This window comes from Coregonus clupeaformis, chromosome 14 (assembly GCF_020615455.1).
Source record: "Coregonus clupeaformis isolate EN_2021a chromosome 14, ASM2061545v1, whole genome shotgun sequence".
In the NCBI taxonomy this organism is placed as follows: domain Eukaryota; kingdom Metazoa; phylum Chordata; class Actinopteri; order Salmoniformes; family Salmonidae; genus Coregonus; species Coregonus clupeaformis.
Genome location: NC_059205.1, coordinates 46932146 through 46951790, shown reverse-complemented (window position 1 = coordinate 46951790; position 19645 = coordinate 46932146). Strand labels below are relative to the sequence as shown.

Genomic DNA, 19645 nt, shown 5'->3' with positions numbered 1-19645 from the left:
TTCCCTACTGATTCCAAGAATCCTCCAACCGGGATTTCTAAAAAAAACATGGGACTTTTGGGAAGGTTGGAATTTCACAACCCTAGCTGAGAAAGTGAACCTCAGACACTCACATTGAGGTGCCCCTCGTTCTGGACCTGGGCGGGGAGGCCCATAGCGGCGTACTTAGCATCAGCCATGTTGCAGGTCATGTGCCATATGGCCCGGTCCAGGACCCAGGCTGACCTCAGGTGGGGGGAGTTGACCAGGTTGTAGCCACACTCAGGATGCTCCTTGATCCACGGGCTGTTGGCAGCTGCACAGGCGAGGGGAAGTGCACAAAGCAACAGTTACCACACTGAAATCAGCACTGTTATGAAGGACATTAAGGCCTTTGTCAAGGAATATTACAGAGGGGAATGAAGGTTCATTGATTCTATGCAGACACTCCCCTGATGATGTCAAAACTAACCTTCTATCAGTGGTAGGATCATCGATGGGCATATGATCAAAATGCCAGTGGTATCTCTTCACTCTAATAAACCCTACAGACTTTTTATTTAATATTTTTGCATGAAAAATATGATGTTTTTATGTAAACACTGAAATGTTCACATTTTGATCTAGGTTATTTCTCAGATAATACACATTCTAACCATAGTGTGTGCCTGTTTATAATATGAGCACGTGACAGAAAAGGGGAACTCTAACATAGGTAACCATTTCAAAGTGTTACATCATATCACAGCAGCGCAGACCCATTGGTACATCATTGTAAGGTGCACTGACCACAGACCATAGAGTTCAGCAAGTTGCTGGCGTCAGTCAGCACATGACCTTTAAACTGCCATGGAGATAAGGTTACTCTGACCATCTGACCTTTCACAATACTGGGTCTTGGCCATAGAATGCTGCTCTCAAGCCCTTATGTTCTTCAAGCCTTCCCTAGGGTTCTGAAGCAGGCTACCTACACTAAACCTTACTACAGACACTTGCAAACCAAAAAGGATACAACTGCACTGAACAGAAACTAGTAGACAATAGAAAAACAACTCAACTACCTCCATGCAAGCACTGCACTGCACTCAAACACTGAAGACAAAAGAAACCACTGCTGAAACCAATGGCAATGAGTCACTTTGACGCAGGTTCTATTCAAAACACATCTAACCAATAGGAGCTTGAGTCAGCGAAAGCATTCTCTCTTTTAGCTTAGCATGCTAGTCACATAGATTCCACAGAGTCTGTCTGAACTGTTATGCAACAGCTTGGCTGCACAACTGCACACACACAGACTAGGTTCACCAGCAGCCATAACCAAGTGGTGCAGAATTATCTAGGGAGGGTATTTTTAACACGCCACTCATCTTTAAAGCTCGCACTAGACTCGAGGACCATGACTCATCATTATTTTAGAGACTGTGACCTTTCCCTAGCCTACGTTCAGTAAGAGACATGCAGTATGCAAACTCATTGTGATATTAGGAGTTCTGCTATGGCAACCAGTAAGGTAACTAGAACTATACCGTCTCAATAAACACTCGCTTGACGGGATGTTAACAGCAACAGGCACACATCACTGATTCAAAAAAAGGCCTTAGTCAACACACTGGAAACTACACAAAACACCTAGAAAGATATTTGTCCAACTTTGGCTAGAGTGAGACTTTAAAAACGTTGTACATATAGAGGGATTTTAGGGATATAGGACTACTAAACTATGAATTGTGAGACCAGCCTGGCTCTTTGACAATGCTGGTACTTTTTCTCTGAACTTTGAGAGGAACTACTCTTTAGGTATGGCCTCACAGTTACTGACTGTGATGCAACATCTCTAACCTAATAGGCAGCTTTTGCAATGATCCTTCAACCAAAGAGAGGGAGACACAGATGCAATCGCGTAGGCACACGTTCAGCCCCCATCCCACCCACACACACCTGTATGATTGTAGACCACGTCAGTGATACAGATCATATTCCACTCTTTCTTCAGTCTCTGCACCAACTCTCCCACTTCTGTCCAGGTGTAGTTCTTTCCCGGTGGTGAAAACTCTGGGTTCAGGCTTAGTTGGTCAGCTAGGGAGTAGCAGGACCTAGATATCCCTAGAGTCTGGAGAGGGGTGAAGTGGATCATGTTGTAGCCTGTGAAACAAACAAAATGCTTATGTTAATATCCAAGCATTGGAGCTGAATTTTCTTTGTTTACTTAGTTTGTTCAGTTTCATCCAAAAAACACAGGGAATGCCGTCTTTGCATGGCATGATATCTATGCTTTCCATTTCACTTCGGTATTAGGGGGTGTAGCTCAGTTGGTAGAGCATGGCGTTTGCAACGCCAGGGTTGTGGGTTCGATAAAATAATGTATGCGCTAACTGTAAGTCGCTCTGGATAAGAGCGTCTGCTAAATGACTAAAATGTAAATGTAATGTAAATGTTATTACTACTACATACAGCTTGTTAATGATTAAACGGACCCTCTTTCTATTGTCAAGTGAGGACAAGCCTGGGATATTGCAAAATGACAAGGTGAAAATGTAGTATAAACATTGGCTTGGGACCATGAACTAAACTGGTGTCCGTAGGTCACCTAAAAAATTACGGCCAAACCTGTTAATTGGGATTCAAACTTCCTGGTGAGACGATGGACTACAAGACTATTCTACGCTCTTGATCCTGGAAAACTACAGGCATAACACACCTAATACTGTACATCTAATTTAGTTAATGACTAGTTGATAAGTTGAATCAGTTATTATAGTCCTGGGTTGGAACAATTAAAGCCCTACACAGCCCTCCAGGACCAGGATGGAAGACCAGCACACGTAAAGGCAGGCTGGCATCAAGACGGACCCCTGTCGCCCTCCTCTCTCACCAGATTCCTTGGCCACCCTCAGTCTGTCTGGCCAGTCATCCAGGTGTCCCAGGCATTTGGACAGGTAGGTCTGGATGGTGATACAGTCCAGATGGACGTGGTGGTTGTCAGCCCCGGCACGCAGCACTGGGTCCACCACTATGTAGCCACCGCCTGACTTCTCCTCATGGCTGGGGGTGAAAATTTGGAATATTTATTTATAGTGGGGATTTCAAGGATTATATGAGGACAATAAATTATTATATGAGGACAATCTTGACAACGTTCCAACTTGAACATACAGCATGAGTTGCTCCAGTGAGTTGCCCAGTGATGTTGTGGCTCATGTAGAAATGCAATATGAATACTGGTCTGTATTACAATAGTGTTAACTCTCACCCGTGACCAAAGTAGTATTGGTACGATCCAGCGATCTGCAGGTCTAGGGTGCAAAACTTGTCAGAGTCGTCCTCTCTTCCCGTGGGGTTGTGCCAGTCCAGGGCCTGGAAGGTGTGACGGTCAAAGTGTTTGCCCAGGGCAGGGTAGTTAGTGTGCACATGCACATGTTTTCCCTGGAGAGTAGGGCCCAGACGGAACTGGAGCTCAAAGCCTTAGAAGAAACATATAGTACAAACAGGCCTGAGCATACAATATATTTATACAGTGCATTCAGAAAGTATTCAGACCCCTTGACTTTTTCCGCATTTTGTTACATTACAGCCTTATTCTAAAACCAGGGATGGGCAGCATGCCTTTTGTAGGAACTCAGTCGCTGTCTCAACTTACTTTTACACATTTTCCTCTCCGCCACCATGGCAAAATGTGCAGAATTTCAGAAAACTTGCTTTAAAACTGCAACATTTTCTCTATGCCCCATGGCAAAATATGAAGAATGTCAAGAAATTAACTCTGAAAGGTCAATTTCTTCTCTCCGCTGTCAAGAGGGGAGGCTGCTAAAATGTTTTGCTCGCAAGGTGAGGGGCCAACAAAATATTTTACTTAGGGCCCCAAAAAGTCTAGGGCCGGCTCTGACTGCACGTGCTGGTATGAATGTGGGTGCGCAGACCCCGCGAGCCACTGCGGCCCCCCATGATGAGTTCAGATTTTTTGTTTGCCCCCACCGCTTTAAAGTTGCCCATCCCTGCCATTGACTATAAGTTATTAATAGGAATAACAATGAGTTCTTTCTGATCTTTGAACATTTATTTTGCTAATAAGCTCAGCAGCAGCTGCCTTATCAAGTGTGGTTGAGACTGCAGCCCTGCAGTTGCTCAACTGGAGAAGTGGAGTGATACTGGATCTCTACTAGTTCCTGTTGTTGCTGTTCAACTGTAGTTGTGGCTTATGAAAATAATTTAGAAATATTTAAATCATCTAAACCAGAATCTCTTCTTAAGGAAGCAAACTATGTTGGATATGTCTCATAATAGTCTCACGTTACCAGATATCACTGAATTAAAATGAATAATGGCTGGGATGAGGTTATTACTGATAATGTATAATGTGAGTGCTATCTAGAAAACGTTGATGCATTTGTATACTGGAAATCTTGGATGACCGACCAACAGATGTCTGAATCGATACAATAATTCGGTCTATATTAAACTAAAAAGACAACACTCCCGCCTCACGACAACAACAACAAAAGAACTACAAAAGAACAAAGAATAAAATGTTCAAAAACTGCAATGCAACAAGACTGGGAGGGACATGCCTGTGTCTGCCTGCAACCACAATCCCCAGTCCCCATGGGCTATCTATAGAAATAGCACACTAGCAAATATTTCTACACGTCTCATGTTAAAATACCACCTAAACTTTCTTGTTATTCTCAGTCTCAATAAATCAATACCATGGTAGCCTAAGCCATGCATAAAAAGGAAATAATGTCCAGGTACCTTGGTCCAGGCGGAAGAGTGTCCTTCCCAGCTGTTCCATATCGTTGAGGACCAGGACTCTGACTTGTTTTGCCTGGAGGGACATTTTGACTTTCCTTATTTAGGTCGTCCTTTACTGTACCGGGGATGATGCTTTGGAAAAAAACGATCGAGAACCCCCTGTTGAAAAAAAAAATGAATATGTCACCAGCCATCAACAACATTGCAACTTACATGCAGGCAACTGTAGCCCATATTTCCAAGTAGCCCATGTTTCCAAATACATTCATATTGAAATTTGACTAACATCTTTCGCTCTCATAGGCTACACATCTTTCTGTACATTTAACAACATTTAACATTTAGTTGTACACGTCCAGTCTATTCCCCAAAACATGGATGGTTACAGCACAACCACGCATGACTGTAAGTCGCTTTGGATAAAAGCGTCTGCTAAATGGCATATTATATTATTATATATTATAAAATGTAAGCAATTAACAGAAATTGTAGGCTATTCCAGCTGTCTAAAAATAGTTACATTTCAGCAGCCTATTGCAGTTTGTAACATAACATTGTTGACACATTGTGACAGCTGAAATGGTGAGGTTGAAATTGGACTATTGGATCCATTTCTTAAAGATCAATGCATTTGAAATGTGATAATAGTCACCACAAAGGTGAAATTCTTAGAAGTGGAGCTGTCACTTGATGCAATTGGCAGGCAGCCTTTTATCCAGAACTGGAAACCATGTAGCCAATGGCGCAAGCAAAATCAAAACATACAGGTCCAGTTTAAATTATTTCCACTATCAACTAAATTCGGCAGACCTAAGTTTGAATCCTTTTCAGTTGTTCACTGCATGTATCCCACAGCTTCTCTCGCGTCTACAATGCGCGCATCACCAAAACGCACTGTCAACAAACGCCCACTTGATATTGCGCAGCGCATGAGTGTCCATATTTAAATCATAACTCATTATGGATAAGGTCCAGAATTCAGTCGGTTTAAAAGCCAACCAAGCTATTTTAAATGCTCGATCTACCGTGTCCAGTCTCAGTCTGCCACTCACTAAAGTATAAGGACCAAGCAGACAACCACACAACCTGCATCTGCAAGATGCGCACACTGTACACAAAATTGTGTTGAATCATTATGCTTAGCTTACAAACTGTCGAAAAGCAAAAGTTATGTACCTGTTACATCCAACTTCAAATAGTCAATGCATCGTGAACAGTCGCGTTAATGTCATTTGCAAAGACACAAAGTATCGTTTTTTTTTTGAAGAATAGGCTTGGCATCTGAGCAGGGGGGAGTGTCAATTTTGCAACGCCCTTTAACCCGACTACCGTATATGTACGAATATAAGAAAGAAGTATTATCATACTTTCTTGTAGACAGGTGCAATGCGAATCTTACCTGTTTGGCAACATTATCTGGCCTTATTAAAGAGCACCATTCGACTGAAACACCACATGTTGAAATGCAATTCATTAAATAAGAAACGATACAAGATTAAACCGTGAGCAGGGTTGCGCTGCTTCTACATGAAGAGGACATGTGTTACGTAACATGTAGGCTACATGACTGCAGTGCAGAACTCTATGGAGTTCAAGCGCCATAGAGAATGGGCTCGTTTGAGTAGCAAGGCGAGAGCAACCGACTGTAGACGAAAGTCGAGGAGTGAAGTCGGGGAGATGCATCTGCGACAGCCGAAAGTTGGAGGTTGATGTGGTTTTCCAACAGCAAGGCTCAGTGCAACATGGCATTGTTGCCATTGTTTATAAAAGTTATTATTTGTAATGTCGAAATAAACATGTCTCCAACCCCCATATCACACACTCACAAACTGTAAATAAATGTGTGTGTATTGTACTACCAATTGGTGAGAGAGAGCCTCAAATATCACATACAATTGTACATATCCCCTTTGTTCCTGTTTCAGTCACATCTTTGGTAACGTTCTCGTAGGTCAAACAAAAACACCCTAATGATTGGTTGACAATAGAGCCTCCCGCAATGCAGGAAATGGCTACAGGATGAAGTTGGTGAAGAGCAACTGCAGAAACTTGCAGTCGACTGAAGTTAAAACTTAATGACCTTTGATCACATGGTTTTTGTCAATTTCATGCAATCCTCATGTAGGCGCAAGTCGGACAATTTCTATCCACAGAGTGCAACACACTTTGACCACCGACGGTCACCGAATTGACAAAAGTGATCTGCTCCAAAGCTTTCTATTAAATAATGTGGTAAATACAATGGGGGAAAAAAGTATTTAGTCAGCCACCAATTGTGCATGTTCTCCCACTTAAAAAGGTAAGAGAGGCCTGTAATTTTCATCATAGGTACACTTCAATTATGACAGACAAATTGAGAAAAAAAAATCCAGAAAATCACATTGTAGGATTTTTTATGAATTTATTTGCAAATTATGGTGGAAAATAAGTATTTGGTCACCTACAAACAAGCAAGATTTCTGGTTCTCACAGACCTGTAACTTCTTCTTTAAGAGGCTCCTCTGTCCTCCACTCGTTACCTGTATTAATGGCACCTGTTTGAACTTGTTATCAGTATAAAAGACACCTGTCCACAACCTCAAACAGTCACACTCCAAACTCCACTATGGCCAAGACCAAAGAGCTGTCAAAGGACACCAGAAACAAAAATTGTAGACCTGCACCAGGCTGGGAAGACTGAATCTGCAATAGGTAAGCAGCTTGGTTTGAAGAAATCAACTGTGGGAGCAATTATTAGGAAATGGAAGACATACAAGACCACTGATAATCTCCCTCGATCTGGGGCTCCACGCAAGATCTCACCCCGTGGGGTCAAAATGATCACAAGAACGGTGAGCAAAAATCCCAGAACCACACGGGGGACCTAGTGAATGACCTGCAGAGAGCTGGGACCAAAGTAACAAAGCCTACCATCAGTAACACACTACGCCGCCAGGGACTCAAATCCTGCAGTGCCAGACGTGTCCCCCTGCTTAAGCCAGTACATGTCCAGGCCTGTCTGAAGTTTGCTAGAGTGCATTTGGATGATCCAGAAGAGGATTGGGAGAATGTCATATGGTCAGATGAAACCAAAATAGAACTTTTTGGTAAAAACTCAACTCGTCGTGTTTGGAGGACAAAGAATGCTGAGTTGCATCCAAAGAACACCATACCTAATGTGAAGCATGGGGGTGGAAACATCATGCTTTGGGGCAGTTTTTCTGCAAAGGGACCAGGACGACTGATCCGTGTAAAGGAAAGAATGAATGGGGCCATGTATCGTGAGATTTTGAGTGAAAACCTCCTTCCATCAGCAAGGGCATTGAAGATGAAACGTGGCTGGGTCTTTCAGCATGACAATGATCCCAAACACACCGCCCGGGCAACGGAAGAGTGGCTTCGTAAGAAGCATTTCAAGGTCCTGGAGTGGCCTAGCCAGTCTCCAGATCTCAACCCCATAGCAACATCTTTGGAGGGAGTTGAAAGTCTGTGTTGCCCAGCGACAGCCCCAAAACATCACTGCTCTAGAGGAGATTCTGCATGGAGGAATGGGCCAAAATACCAGCAACAGTGTGTGAAAACCTTGTGAAGACTTACAGAAAATGTTTGACCTGTGTCATTGCCAACAAAGGGTATATAACAAAGTATTGAGAAACTTTTGTTAATGACCAAATACTTATTTTCCACCATAATTTGCAAATAAATTCATAAAAAATCCTACAATGTGATTTTCTGGAAACAAAATATCTCATTTTGTCTGTCATAGTTGGCGTGTACCTATGATGAAAATTACAGGCCTCTCTCATCTTTTTAAGTGGGAGAACTTGCACAATTGGTGGCTGACTAAATACTTTTTCCCCAACTGTATGTAACATTTTCTGCAGCTCATTTCACGCTACAAGAGAATTTCCAATTTGACTTATATCTGACTTTGCCTTGCAGACTGTTGGAACGGATCACTTTTGTCAAGTCGGTCATCGCCTTTCAAAGTGTGTTGCATTATGGGGATAGCAATTGTCCGACTTGCGCCTACATGTCAACTGCATGAACTTTACAAATATCATGTGATCAAAGGTCATGAAGTTTTGACTGCAGTCGACTGTAAGTTTCTGCAGTTGCTCTTCACCATCTTCATTCTGCAGCCATCGGCTGCATTGTGGGAGGCTCTATTGTCAACCGATCATTAGGGTGTTTTTGTTTGACCTACGAGAACGTTACCAAAGACATGACTGAAACTGGAACAAACTTTGCAGAGATTCATGTATAGTGGATGCATAATCCACTATACAAAATTAATGTGGTATTTGAGTTTGTCTCGTTAATTAAACACATATTTTAGTATGCTAGTGTGTGATATGGGGGTTGGAGAGTATCTCAACATATTTTTTTTATTTTTTATAAACAATGGCAACACTGCCATGTTGCACTAAGCCTTGCTGTTGGTTGGGGGCTTGTAAGTAAGCATTTCACTGTAAGGTCTACACCTGTTGTATTCGGCGTGTGTGACAAATAACATTTTATTTGATTTTGATTTGAAAGGAATAGACTTTCTGGCCTAAATGCAAAGCCTTATGTTTGGGGCAAATCCAACACCACATCACTGAGTAACTGCCTCCTTAATTTTCAAGCATGGTGGTGGCTGCATCATGGTATGGGTATGCTTGACATAGGCAAATACTGGGGAGTTTTTCAGGATAAAAAGAAACGGGATGGAGCTAAGCACAGGCAAAATCCAAGAGGAAAACCTGCTTCAGTCTGCTTTACACCAGAGACTGGGAGAGAAATTCCCCATTTAGCAGGAAAATAACATACAACAAGGCCAAATCTACACTGGAGTTGCTTACCAAGAATACAGTCAATGTTCCTGAGTGGCCAAGTTACAGTTTTGACTTAAATCTGCTTGGAAATCTATGGCAAGACTTGAATATTGCTGTTTAGCCATGATCCCCAACATATTGACAGAGCTTGAAGAATTTTGAAAAGAATAATGGGCAAATATTGCACAATCCAGGTGTGCAAAGCTCTTATAGACTCGATGCAGAAGTTGTATCTAACAGTTATTGACTCAGGGAGCTGAATACGACTATATTTTAGTTCATATAATTTTTATTAATCTTTCAGAAATGTTAGAATTTATCTTCCACTTGGACATTACAGGTTATTTTGTGTAGATTGATGACAAAAAATGACAAACCAATTTTAATCCCACTTTGTAACACAATGAGATGTGAAGAAATCCACGTGGTCTGAATACTTTTGAAAGGCACTGTAGTTTTGTGATTTAATGTGTGAAGAAATGTAAGTCGCTCTGGATAAGAGCGTCTGCTAAATGACTTAAATGTAAATGTTGGAAAACCACATCAGTGTCCGACTTTCACCTGTCCAGATGCACCTTCCACCGACTTCTCTCCTCGACTTTCGTCTGCAGTCAGGTTGTTTCAGCCTCACCACGCAAACGAGCCCTGTGTCATTATTTGATAAAGATGTAGGACAAAATGTCCTAGCCCCACATAAAGCCATATAATAAAACACTAACATCCCATGTTATTTTAGTATTCCATCTTTCTACTCATACTCATCATCAGTGTGTAGACTAATAGTTTCATCAAGTGAACATATCATTATCAATACAGCACACTGTAGGCTAGGCAAAATGTTTTTATTTATCAAATCAATACAAAATAGTAAGAATGAATCAAGTAAAAATAGTGTAATTTACACTGGAATTGATTATACGATTATTCAGTGCATTGATTAGTGTACAAAAATGTCTTATTACATGTATTATAAACATTGAATGTGTCATGCATTACAGTGTAGTGGAGTGTTATGATTGGATGAATACAGATATTTTAATACTTGAATACTGAGTGTGCGCAATACAGGATGTTTTATAGGCAGCATAGGCTTTGACACTTCGTATTGTATACAGATCGTACTATGGTGTGTAACAGATTACCAGTCTTCTACATGAATATCTTCCTCTGCTTCTTGTCCAAACTGAATAACGAATGTGTATAGTTTAATATAGGCAGATGTGTTATGTATGTTATAGGCGATTGAGCTTTGCCACGTCGGTGAAAAGACAGATCGTATGGTATTGTGGTGTGTACCAGTCTTCTACATTAATATCTTCTTCTGCTTCTTGGTCAGGCTGCTGGGCGAGATCAGAGCCTCCAGGCTCATGCCAGCGTACAGGGGCTGGTTCTGGTTTCTCCTGAACACCAAGGCGACTCGCACCACCAGGAGCACACAGGAAACCACCAAGAGCACAACTGGAAGTGATAGAAGACAGAGTAAATGACCCTATATATCTTTAACATGTATATTCGTTTCTAATATGATTTATAGAGAATAGAGAGGGAGGTTCCACAACGTTTAAGTGTTTCACATGAAGAGATTTTAGCCCAGTCCCAAATGAAGCTAGACGCATCTCGTAGATCTGAAAGAATCTGTTGGGTCTGAGCAATATGGTGGGAACTCCATTTAGCCTATCAAATGACTCGGTGGAGATATTGCTTACACCCATCAAATCTACAAGACGTTTTCAGGTATAGGAGGTAAGGATTGATTTTGTACTTGGTAATAGATCTCTAATCGGAAAGATGAGGCCTACTCACCCATGAAGATAGCGTTAGCGCTTGGTGCTGCAGGGTCATAGTGCTTGAACACATTTCCAACCAGCGCAATTATCACCACAGGGTAAATAGTCAGGATGTACCTCACATGCTGATCCAGAAGGAAGTTCTCAATACCAAACCTACAATAAACAACACATTACAATTACATTGAGTGTGTGGCTGTGTGCACAAACGTGCTGAGAGTTCTAATTTACATTGGTAACAGCTACTTAATTAACACATAAAATATATGTATCACATGCCCAAAACTGTAATCAAAAGATGAGCCTGATTGTCATTAGAAAGACTGTTTGTAAAACTGTGCTTACCATGCGATCACCTCCACCAGTAGGATACAGAGAGACACAGTGGCTGCAGTGTTCTTTGCCACTCCAGAGAGGTCCAACACCAGGGTGAAGTTGATCAGAGTGGCGATGGTTGTCCATGTGGTATACAGGGCAATGCCATTCTGCACCTAAGATTTAAGAAAACGTTACTTGTAGTATACGACTGTAGAATTCCTCATAAGAGGACAAAGGAAGGATAGAGCAACTGAAAAGTGGCTTACCTAAGATGGCTAGGGAAAATACATCACAATAGAATGATTATGTAAAGTCAAATGCAGTTGGACGGCCTGGCTCCAGAGCTGTATGTGCTTTAGCCAACTACTCTCAATATACAGTGCCTTCAGAAAGTATTCATACCCCTTGACTTATTCCACATTTTGTTGTGTTACAGCCTGAATTCAAAATGGATTAAATGTTGTTTTTTTCTCAAAAGTCTACACACAATACCCCATAATGCCAAAGTGAAGACATGTTTTTTTTTATTTTTTATGTTTGCACATTTATTGAAAAGGAAATACAGAAATATCTAATTTACATAGGTATTCACACCCCTGAGTCAATACATGATATAATCACCTTTGGCAGCAATTACAGCTGTGAGTCTCTAAGAGCTTTCCACACCTGGATTGTGCAACATTTGCCCATTATTCTTTTCAAAATTCTTCAAGCTCTGTGAAATTGGTTGTTGATCATTGCTAGACAATCATTTTCAGGTCTTGCCATAGGTTTTCAAGCAGATTTAAGTCAAAACTGTAACTCGGACACTCAGGAACATTCACTGTCTTCTTAGTAAGCAACTCTAGTGCAGATCTGGCCTTGTGTTTTAGGTCATTGTCCTGCTGAAAGATGAATTCATCTCCCAGTGTCTGGTAGAAAGCAGACTGAAGCAGGTTTTCCTCAAGTGATTAGCTCCAATCTGTTAATTTTTTATCCTGACTCCCCACTCCGTAATGAATACAAGCATAGCCATAACATGATGCAGCCACCACTATGCTTGAAAATATGGAAAATGGTACTCAGTAATGTGTTGTATTGGATATGCCCCAAACATAACGCTTTGTATTCAGGACAAAAAGTTAATTGCTTTGCCACATTTTTTGCAGTATTACTTTAGTGCCTTGTTGCAAATAGGATGCATGTTTTGGAATATGTTTATTCTGTAAAGGCTTCCTTCTTTTCACGCTGTCAATTAGGTTGGTATTGTGGAGTAACTACAATATTGTTGATCCAGCCTCAGTTTTCTCCTATCACAGCCATTAAACTCTGTAACTGTTATAATTTTAGTCACCATTGGCCTCATGGTGACATCCCTGAGCGGTTTCCTTCCTCTCCGGCAACTGAGTTAGGAAGAACGCCTGTGTCTTTGTAGTGACTGGGTGTATTAATATACCATCCAAAGTTTAATAACTTCACCATGCTCAAAGGGATGTTCAATCTCTGCTTTTTTTTACCCATCTACCAATAGGTACCCTTCTTTGTGAGTGATTGGAAAACCTCCCTGGTCTTTGTGGTTGAATCTGGGTTTGAAATTCACTGCTCGACTAAGGGACCTTACAGATAATTGTACTATATGTGTGGGGTACAGAGATTAAGTAGTCATTACAAAATTCATGTTAAACACTATTATTGCACACAGAGTGAGTCCATGCTATTTATTATGTGACTTGTTATGCAAAGTTTTACTCCTGAACTTAATTAGGCATGCCATAACAAAGGGGTTGAATACTTTTTGACTCAAGACATTTTAGCTTTTCATTTTTAATTAATTAGTAATAATTTCTGAAAACATAATTCCACTTTTACATTATGGGGTATTGTGTGTAGGCCAGTGACAAAAATCTCAATTTAATCAATTTTAAATTCAGGCTGTAACACAACAAAATGTAGAAAAAGTCAAGGAGTGTGAATACTTTTGAAGGCACTGTAAGTGTTGCCATACAATTAAATGGCATGCATGAATCCTATGAAAAACATTACTCCGACTGGAATTGGCTAAAGCACATCTGGGACCAGGCTACAATCATGAGGATGGTGTGAGTCTAACAACTAACTCGATTAAGCCTCAAATTTAACTCACCAGCACCCGGATGCACCAGAGATCCCTGGGGTGGTTCTGGCTGAGCCAGGCTCCGTAAACACTCAGCCCATAGCAGGAGAAGAAGATCATAGAGTAGTTGGTGACAGCAATGGTTGCCAGTACAATCAACGCAGCAGTCATCTGCCTATAAGGAACAGTAAAAAAGACCACTCTCATTGATCCACAAGTTACCTTGGTGTTTTGAGCTGATAATCTATAGGCCTGGTAAGAGACCCAGAACAATATAATGAATCTCAAATGGGTACAATTATATATAACTTGTGTAGTAACAACTTTGTATTCATACATTATGTATTTGTATTTTAATTGTAGAGCAAAGGAGTTAAAATAAATGGGGGAATGCTAGGCCCATGAGGTTCAACTTCTCTCAAAATTCTCTACAGACTGGCAGAGGCCCACAACGTGGGTAGGTGTGGTATGGTTATAGTAACACCCTGAATACAACTTCCATGTTACGTGTGCGAGCTTTGCAAAATAAATGTACACATACACGTTATTCAATAATTTCAACCAAACTCATCACAGAGTGTCTGAGTAGCCAGGCGGTAAAATAGAAGTTGGTTATATTTAAGACGCTCGACGCGCTGCAAATCCCCTCCTTATTGGTTATCAGGAAGATACAAACCCATGTTGATGATTGAAAGACAAACGGGGAGAGATTAATCAAAGTTAACTAACATAAAACTAACTAGGTTTCCCTTTTTATCTGTGGATTAATCGTCAGAGTAGAGAAACACACAATTTTGTATGAATCCGGGTCAAAATTCTACAAAGAACCAGCTAAAAAGAGGACCATATGCATGTCAGGTTAAACAACAACCCAATGTTAATCTCCCAAAACAAACGAGCTAGCAACATGCGTGTTTCGACCCGTCCGGAAATTAATATAATTGATTCAGAGTTGATTTTGGTATTTTAATCTGCGTGTCATGATTGCGTCTGTTGGGGAGAGACAAAATGATCACGTGAACGATGGCACGGGGCCGGTCTAGCCATTGTGTAAGTGGAGATGCTGCCATTTTGCTTCCACCCATCCACTTCAATCAGATTAGTCAGGCAACAGGAATTCATTGGTTAAGGTGTTAAAAGACTGTTACGCACTCTTTATCCCATAGGACCAGCCAGGTCATGTTGAAGGCCATGTTGACTATCCAGGACATGTAGAAACCGTACGGCAGCACAGAGAGGCTCCAGCTCCTGAGGAATAGAAAAGAAAGTTGGTATTAGAACAAACATTCTACTGTAGCTACCAACATCAACACCATTATGTTGCAATACCTACATCATTTACAATCATAATTATACAATGTTCCTATCTAATAAATTCATTAGTGCATTACACTGTCTACGTGTTGATACTACAGCAGAAGGATGGTGGCCTAAAAGAATAGAATATTATAGAATAGTAGCCTAAAAGATAGATCAAATTTTATTTGCCACCTGCGCCGAATACAACAGGTGTAGACATTACAGTGAAATGCTTACTTACAAGCCCTTAACCAACAATGCAGTTTAATAAAAAATTAAAAATAGCAATAGCAGCAGTAAAATAAAATAACAGTAGGGAGGTTATATCCAGGGGGTACCGGTACAGAGTCAATGTGCGGGGGCACCGGTTAGTCGAGGTAATTGAGGTAATATGTACATGTGGGTAGAGTTAAAGTGACTATGCATAAATAATAAACAGAGTAGCAGCAGCGTAAAAGAGGGGGTTGGGGTGGGGTGGCAATGCAAATAGTCCGGGTAGCCATGATTAGCTGTTCAGGAGTCTTATGGCTTGGGGGTAGAAGCTGTTAAGAAGCCTGCATGGTTGAATTATTGATTGATTGACTGATATACAGTGGGGAGAACAAGTATTTGATACACTGCAGATTTTGCAGGTTTTCCTACTTACAAAGCATGTAGAGGGCTGTAATTTTTATCATATGTACACTTCAACTGTGAGAGACGGAGTCTAAAACAAAAATCGAGAAAATCACATTGTATGATGTTTAAGTAATTAATTTGTATTTTATTGCATGACATAAGTATTTGATCACCTACCAACCAGTAAGAATTCCAGCTCTCACAGACCTGTTAGTTTTTCTTTAAGAAGCCCTCCTGTTCTCCACTCATTACCTGTATTAACTGCACCTGTTTGAACTCGTTACCTGTATAAAAGACACCTGTCCACAGACTCAATCAAACAGACTCCAACCTCTCCACAATGGCCAAGACCAGAGAGCTGTGTAAGGACATCAGGGATGAAATTGTAGACCTGCACAAGGCTGGAATGGGCTACAGGACAATAGGCAAGCAGCTTGGTGAGAAGGCAACAACTGTTGGCGCAATTGTTAGAAAAAGGAAGAAGTTCAAGATGACGGTCAATCACCCTCGGTCTGGGGCTCCATGCAAGATCTCACCTCGTGGGGCATCAATGATCATGAGGAAGGTGAGGGATCAGCCCAGAACTACACGGCAGGACCTGGTCAATGACCTGAAGAGAGCTGGGACCACAGTCTCAAAGAAAACCATTAGTAACACACTACGCCGTCATGGATTAAAATCCTGCAGCGCACGCAAGGTCCCCTTGCTCAAGCCAGCGCATGTCCAGGCCCGTCTGAAGTTTGCCAATGACCATCTGGATGATCCAGAGGAGGAATGGGAGAAGGTCATGTGGTCTGATGAGACAAAAATAGAGCTTTTTGGTCTAAACTCCACTTGCCGTGTTTGGAGGACGAAGAAGGATGAGTACAACCCCAAGAACACCATCCCAACCGTGAAGCATGGAGGTGGAAACATCATTCTTTGGGGATGCTTTTCTGCAAAAGGGACAAGTCGACTGCACCGTATTGAGGGGAGGATGGATGGGGCCATGTATCGCGAGATCTTGGCCAACAACCTCCTTCCCTCAGTAAGAGCATTGAAGATGGGTTGTGGCTGGGTCTTCCAGCATGACAACGACCCGAAACACACAGCCAGGGCAACTAAGGAGTGGCTCCGTAAGAAGCATCTCAAGGTCCTGGAGTGGCCTAGCCAGTCTCCAGACCTGAACACAATAGAAAATCTTTGGAGGGAGCTGAAAGTCCGTATTGCCCAGCGACAGCCCCGAAACCTGAAGGATCTGGAGAAGGTCTGTATGGAGGAGTGGGCCAAAATCCCTGCTGCAGTGTGTGCAAACCTGGTCAAGACCTACAGGAAACGTATGATCTCTGTAATTGCAAACAAAGGTTTCTGTACCAAATATTAAGTTCTGCTTTTCTGATGTATCAAATACTTATGTCATGCAATAAAATGCAAATTAATTACTTAAAAATCATACAATGTGAATTTCTGGATTTTTGTTTTAGATTCCGTCTCTCACAGTTTAAGTGTACCTATGATAAAAAATTACAGACCTCTACATGCTTTGTAAGTAGGAAAACCTGCAAAATCGGCAGTGTATCAAATACTTGTTCTCCCCACTGTAGGTACAGTGGGGAAAAAAAGTATTTAGTCAGCCACCAATTGTGCAAGTTCTCCCACTTAAAAAGATGAGAGGCCTGTAATTTTCATCATATGTACACGTCAACTATGACAGACAAATTGAGAAAAAAAATCCAGAAAATCACATTGTAGCATTTTTAATGAATTTATTTGCTAATTATGGTGGAAAATAAGTATTTGGTCACCTACAAACAAGCAAGATTTCTGGCTCTCACAGACCTGTAACTTCTTCTTTATGAGGCTCCTCTGTTCTCCACTCGTTACTTATATTAATGGCACCTGTATGAACTTGTTATCAGTATAAAAGACACCTGTCCACAACCTCAAACAGTCACACTCCAAACTCCACTATGGCCAAGACCAAAGAGCTGTCAAAGGACACCAGAAACAAAATTGTAGACCTGCACCAGGCTGGGAAGACTGAATCTGCAATAGGTAAGCAGCTTGGTTTGAAGAAATCAACTGTGGGAGCAATTATTAGGAAATGGAAGACATACAAGACCACTGATAATCTCCCTCGATCTGGGGCTCCACGCAAGATCTCACCCCGTGGGGTCAAAATGATCACAAGAACGGTGAGCAAAAATCGGGGGGACCTAGTGAATGACCTGCAGAGAGCTGGGACCAAAGTAACAAAGCCTACCATCAGTAACAAACTACGCCGCCAGGGACTCAAATCCTGCAGTGCCAGACGCTTAAGCCAGTACATGTCCAGGCCCGTCTGAAGTTTGCTAGAGTGCATTTGGATGATCCAGAAGTGGATTGGGAGAATGTCATATGGTCAGATGAAACCAAAATATAACTTTTTGGTAAAAACTTAACTCGTCGTGTTTGGAGGACAAAGAATGCTGAGTTGCATCCAAAGAACACCATACCTACTGTGAAGCATGGGGGTGGAAACATCATGCTTTGGGGCTGTTTTTCTGCAAAGGGACCAGGACGACTGATCCGTGTAAAGGAAAGAATTAATGGGGCCATGTATCGTGAGATTTTGAGTGAAAACCTCCTTCCATCAGCAAGGGCATTGAAGATGAAACGTGGCTGGGTCTTTCAGCATGACAATGATCCCAAACACACCGCCCGGGCAACAAAGGAGTGGCTTCGTAAGAAGCATTTCAAGGTCCTGGAGTGGCCTAGCCAGTCTCCAGATCTCAACCCCATAGAAAATCTTTGGAGGGAGTTGAAAGTTTGTGTTGCCCAGCGACAGCCCCAAAACATCACTGCTCTAGAGGAGATCTGCATGGAGGAATGGGCCAAAATACCAGCAACAGTGTGTGAAAACCTTGTGAAGACTTACAGAAAACGTTTGACCTGTGTCATTACCAACAAAGGGCATATAAAAGTATTGAGAAACTTTTGTTATTGACCAAATACTTATTTTCCACCATAATTTGCAAATAAATTCATAAAAAATCCTACAATGTGATTTTCTGGAGAAAAAAAATCTCATTTTGTCTGTCATAGTTGACGTGTACCTATGATGAAAATGACAGGCCTCTCTCATCTTTTTAAGTGGGAGAACTTGCACAATTGGTAGCTGACTAAATACTTTTTTCCCCCACTGTAGGTGAATAGTTGTGTCTGTACCCTCTGTAGAGAAAGGAGATGATATAGATGAGCATGAGAGTCAGCCAGGAGTAGATGAGCCCCCAGATAGAGAAGGTCCATCCGGCCGGAGTTATGTCGGTCTCATACTTCTTGGAAATGTTCCCTGTACTCGAATGGAATGGTCCTAGGAGAGAGGAGATTGCAAAACAAGTACAGTGTAACTGATGGGGAAACTACAGGGTTTGTGTCAGTTATGTAGTCTCCAGCACCAGACATCCTCCCCTGAGGACAAGGTTGTCATTGACTTTGTGTAATAGGGTGGGTTCTTCATTTCCCTAGCTAAACATGAAGCTAGGAACATTTCATGCTTCTACTTCAGAATAAATAACAGAATAATGGCATTGGGTAACTGTGCTGCCATAAAATGTTTATTTCCTGTCCAACAGTTTAGTATGAAAAGCCATATAGGAAGCGCTACACAGTTAAAACATAGTAAATTACAACACTGAATTCACATGAGTTAGCTTCTTTTTTGTTTGTTTTTGTTAGCTACGTTACATGATAGACTCACCCTTTCCAGCGCCTGCCATAGCATTAATTGCTAAAGCAGAAATGTAGATCAGCACAGACAGTGCAATGACCACAATACGAGGAAGGCTTCGATATTCCATTATGTTTAACTACACCAGCTACAATGATCGTGAAAGTCCACACTTGACGGTGTTTGGTAGGGTAACAATATAACGAGTGTAAACAATCTTCTACGGGGCATTCTTGCCTGCTGCATGTCCACTGTCAATAGGCATAGCACCACCTGCTGTGCAGGAGTAGCCTACACATAAACAAAAAACGAAACTGGA

General features: G+C 41.5%; 2 protein-coding genes across 5 annotated transcripts in view; both read right to left on the bottom strand.

The window, feature by feature from the left end:
* Window positions 1–6010, bottom strand: part of agla (amylo-alpha-1, 6-glucosidase, 4-alpha-glucanotransferase a) — a 32192-nt gene extending 26182 nt beyond the window's left edge. For 2 of the 4 annotated variants that reach the window (XM_041895865.2, XM_041895864.2), the window contains exons 1-6: window positions 5539–5641; window positions 4729–4887; window positions 3230–3440; window positions 2852–3021; window positions 1918–2121; window positions 114–295 (exon numbers count right to left, since the gene is read on the bottom strand). In XM_041895865.2, the coding sequence (XP_041751799.1) occupies window positions 114–295; window positions 1918–2121; window positions 2852–3021; window positions 3230–3440; window positions 4729–4813 (852 nt within the window). In that variant the 5' untranslated portion in view covers window positions 4814–4887; window positions 5539–5641. Of the gene's footprint in view, window positions 1–113; window positions 296–1917; window positions 2122–2851; window positions 3022–3229; window positions 3441–4728; window positions 4888–5380; window positions 5516–5538; window positions 5642–5904 lie in introns of those variants that run through there. The other 2 variants (XM_041895866.2, XM_041895867.2) reach the window with 2 other exon arrangements.
* Window positions 6011–10350: 4340 nt separating this feature from the next.
* si:dkey-29d8.3 (uncharacterized protein LOC556220 homolog) lies at window positions 10351–19576 on the bottom strand. Its single transcript, XM_041896976.2, has 7 exons — window positions 19357–19576; window positions 18825–18969; window positions 14874–14969; window positions 13752–13896; window positions 11657–11802; window positions 11328–11467; window positions 10351–10982 (listed from the first exon to the last, which is right to left on the bottom strand). Exons 1-7 carry the CDS (start codon window positions 19454–19456, stop codon window positions 10828–10830), a joined length of 927 nt encoding a protein of 308 aa, XP_041752910.1. The 5' UTR covers window positions 19457–19576; the 3' UTR covers window positions 10351–10827.
* Between the last annotated feature and the right edge of the window lie 69 nt (window positions 19577–19645).

Coding starts and splice junctions, on each gene's coding strand:
- si:dkey-29d8.3 (XM_041896976.2), bottom strand. CDS start 19,456: ATGGAATATCGAAGCCTTCCTCGTATTGTGGTCATTGCACTGTCTGTG. Junction 14,970..18,824: donor ATCTCCTTTCTCTACAGAGG/GTACAGACACAA, acceptor TCTATTCCTCAG/GAGCTGGAGCCTCTCTGTGC. Junction 13,897..14,873: donor CTGGTCCTATGGGATAAAGA/GTGCGTAACAGT, acceptor TGTTCCTTATAG/GCAGATGACTGCTGCGTTGA.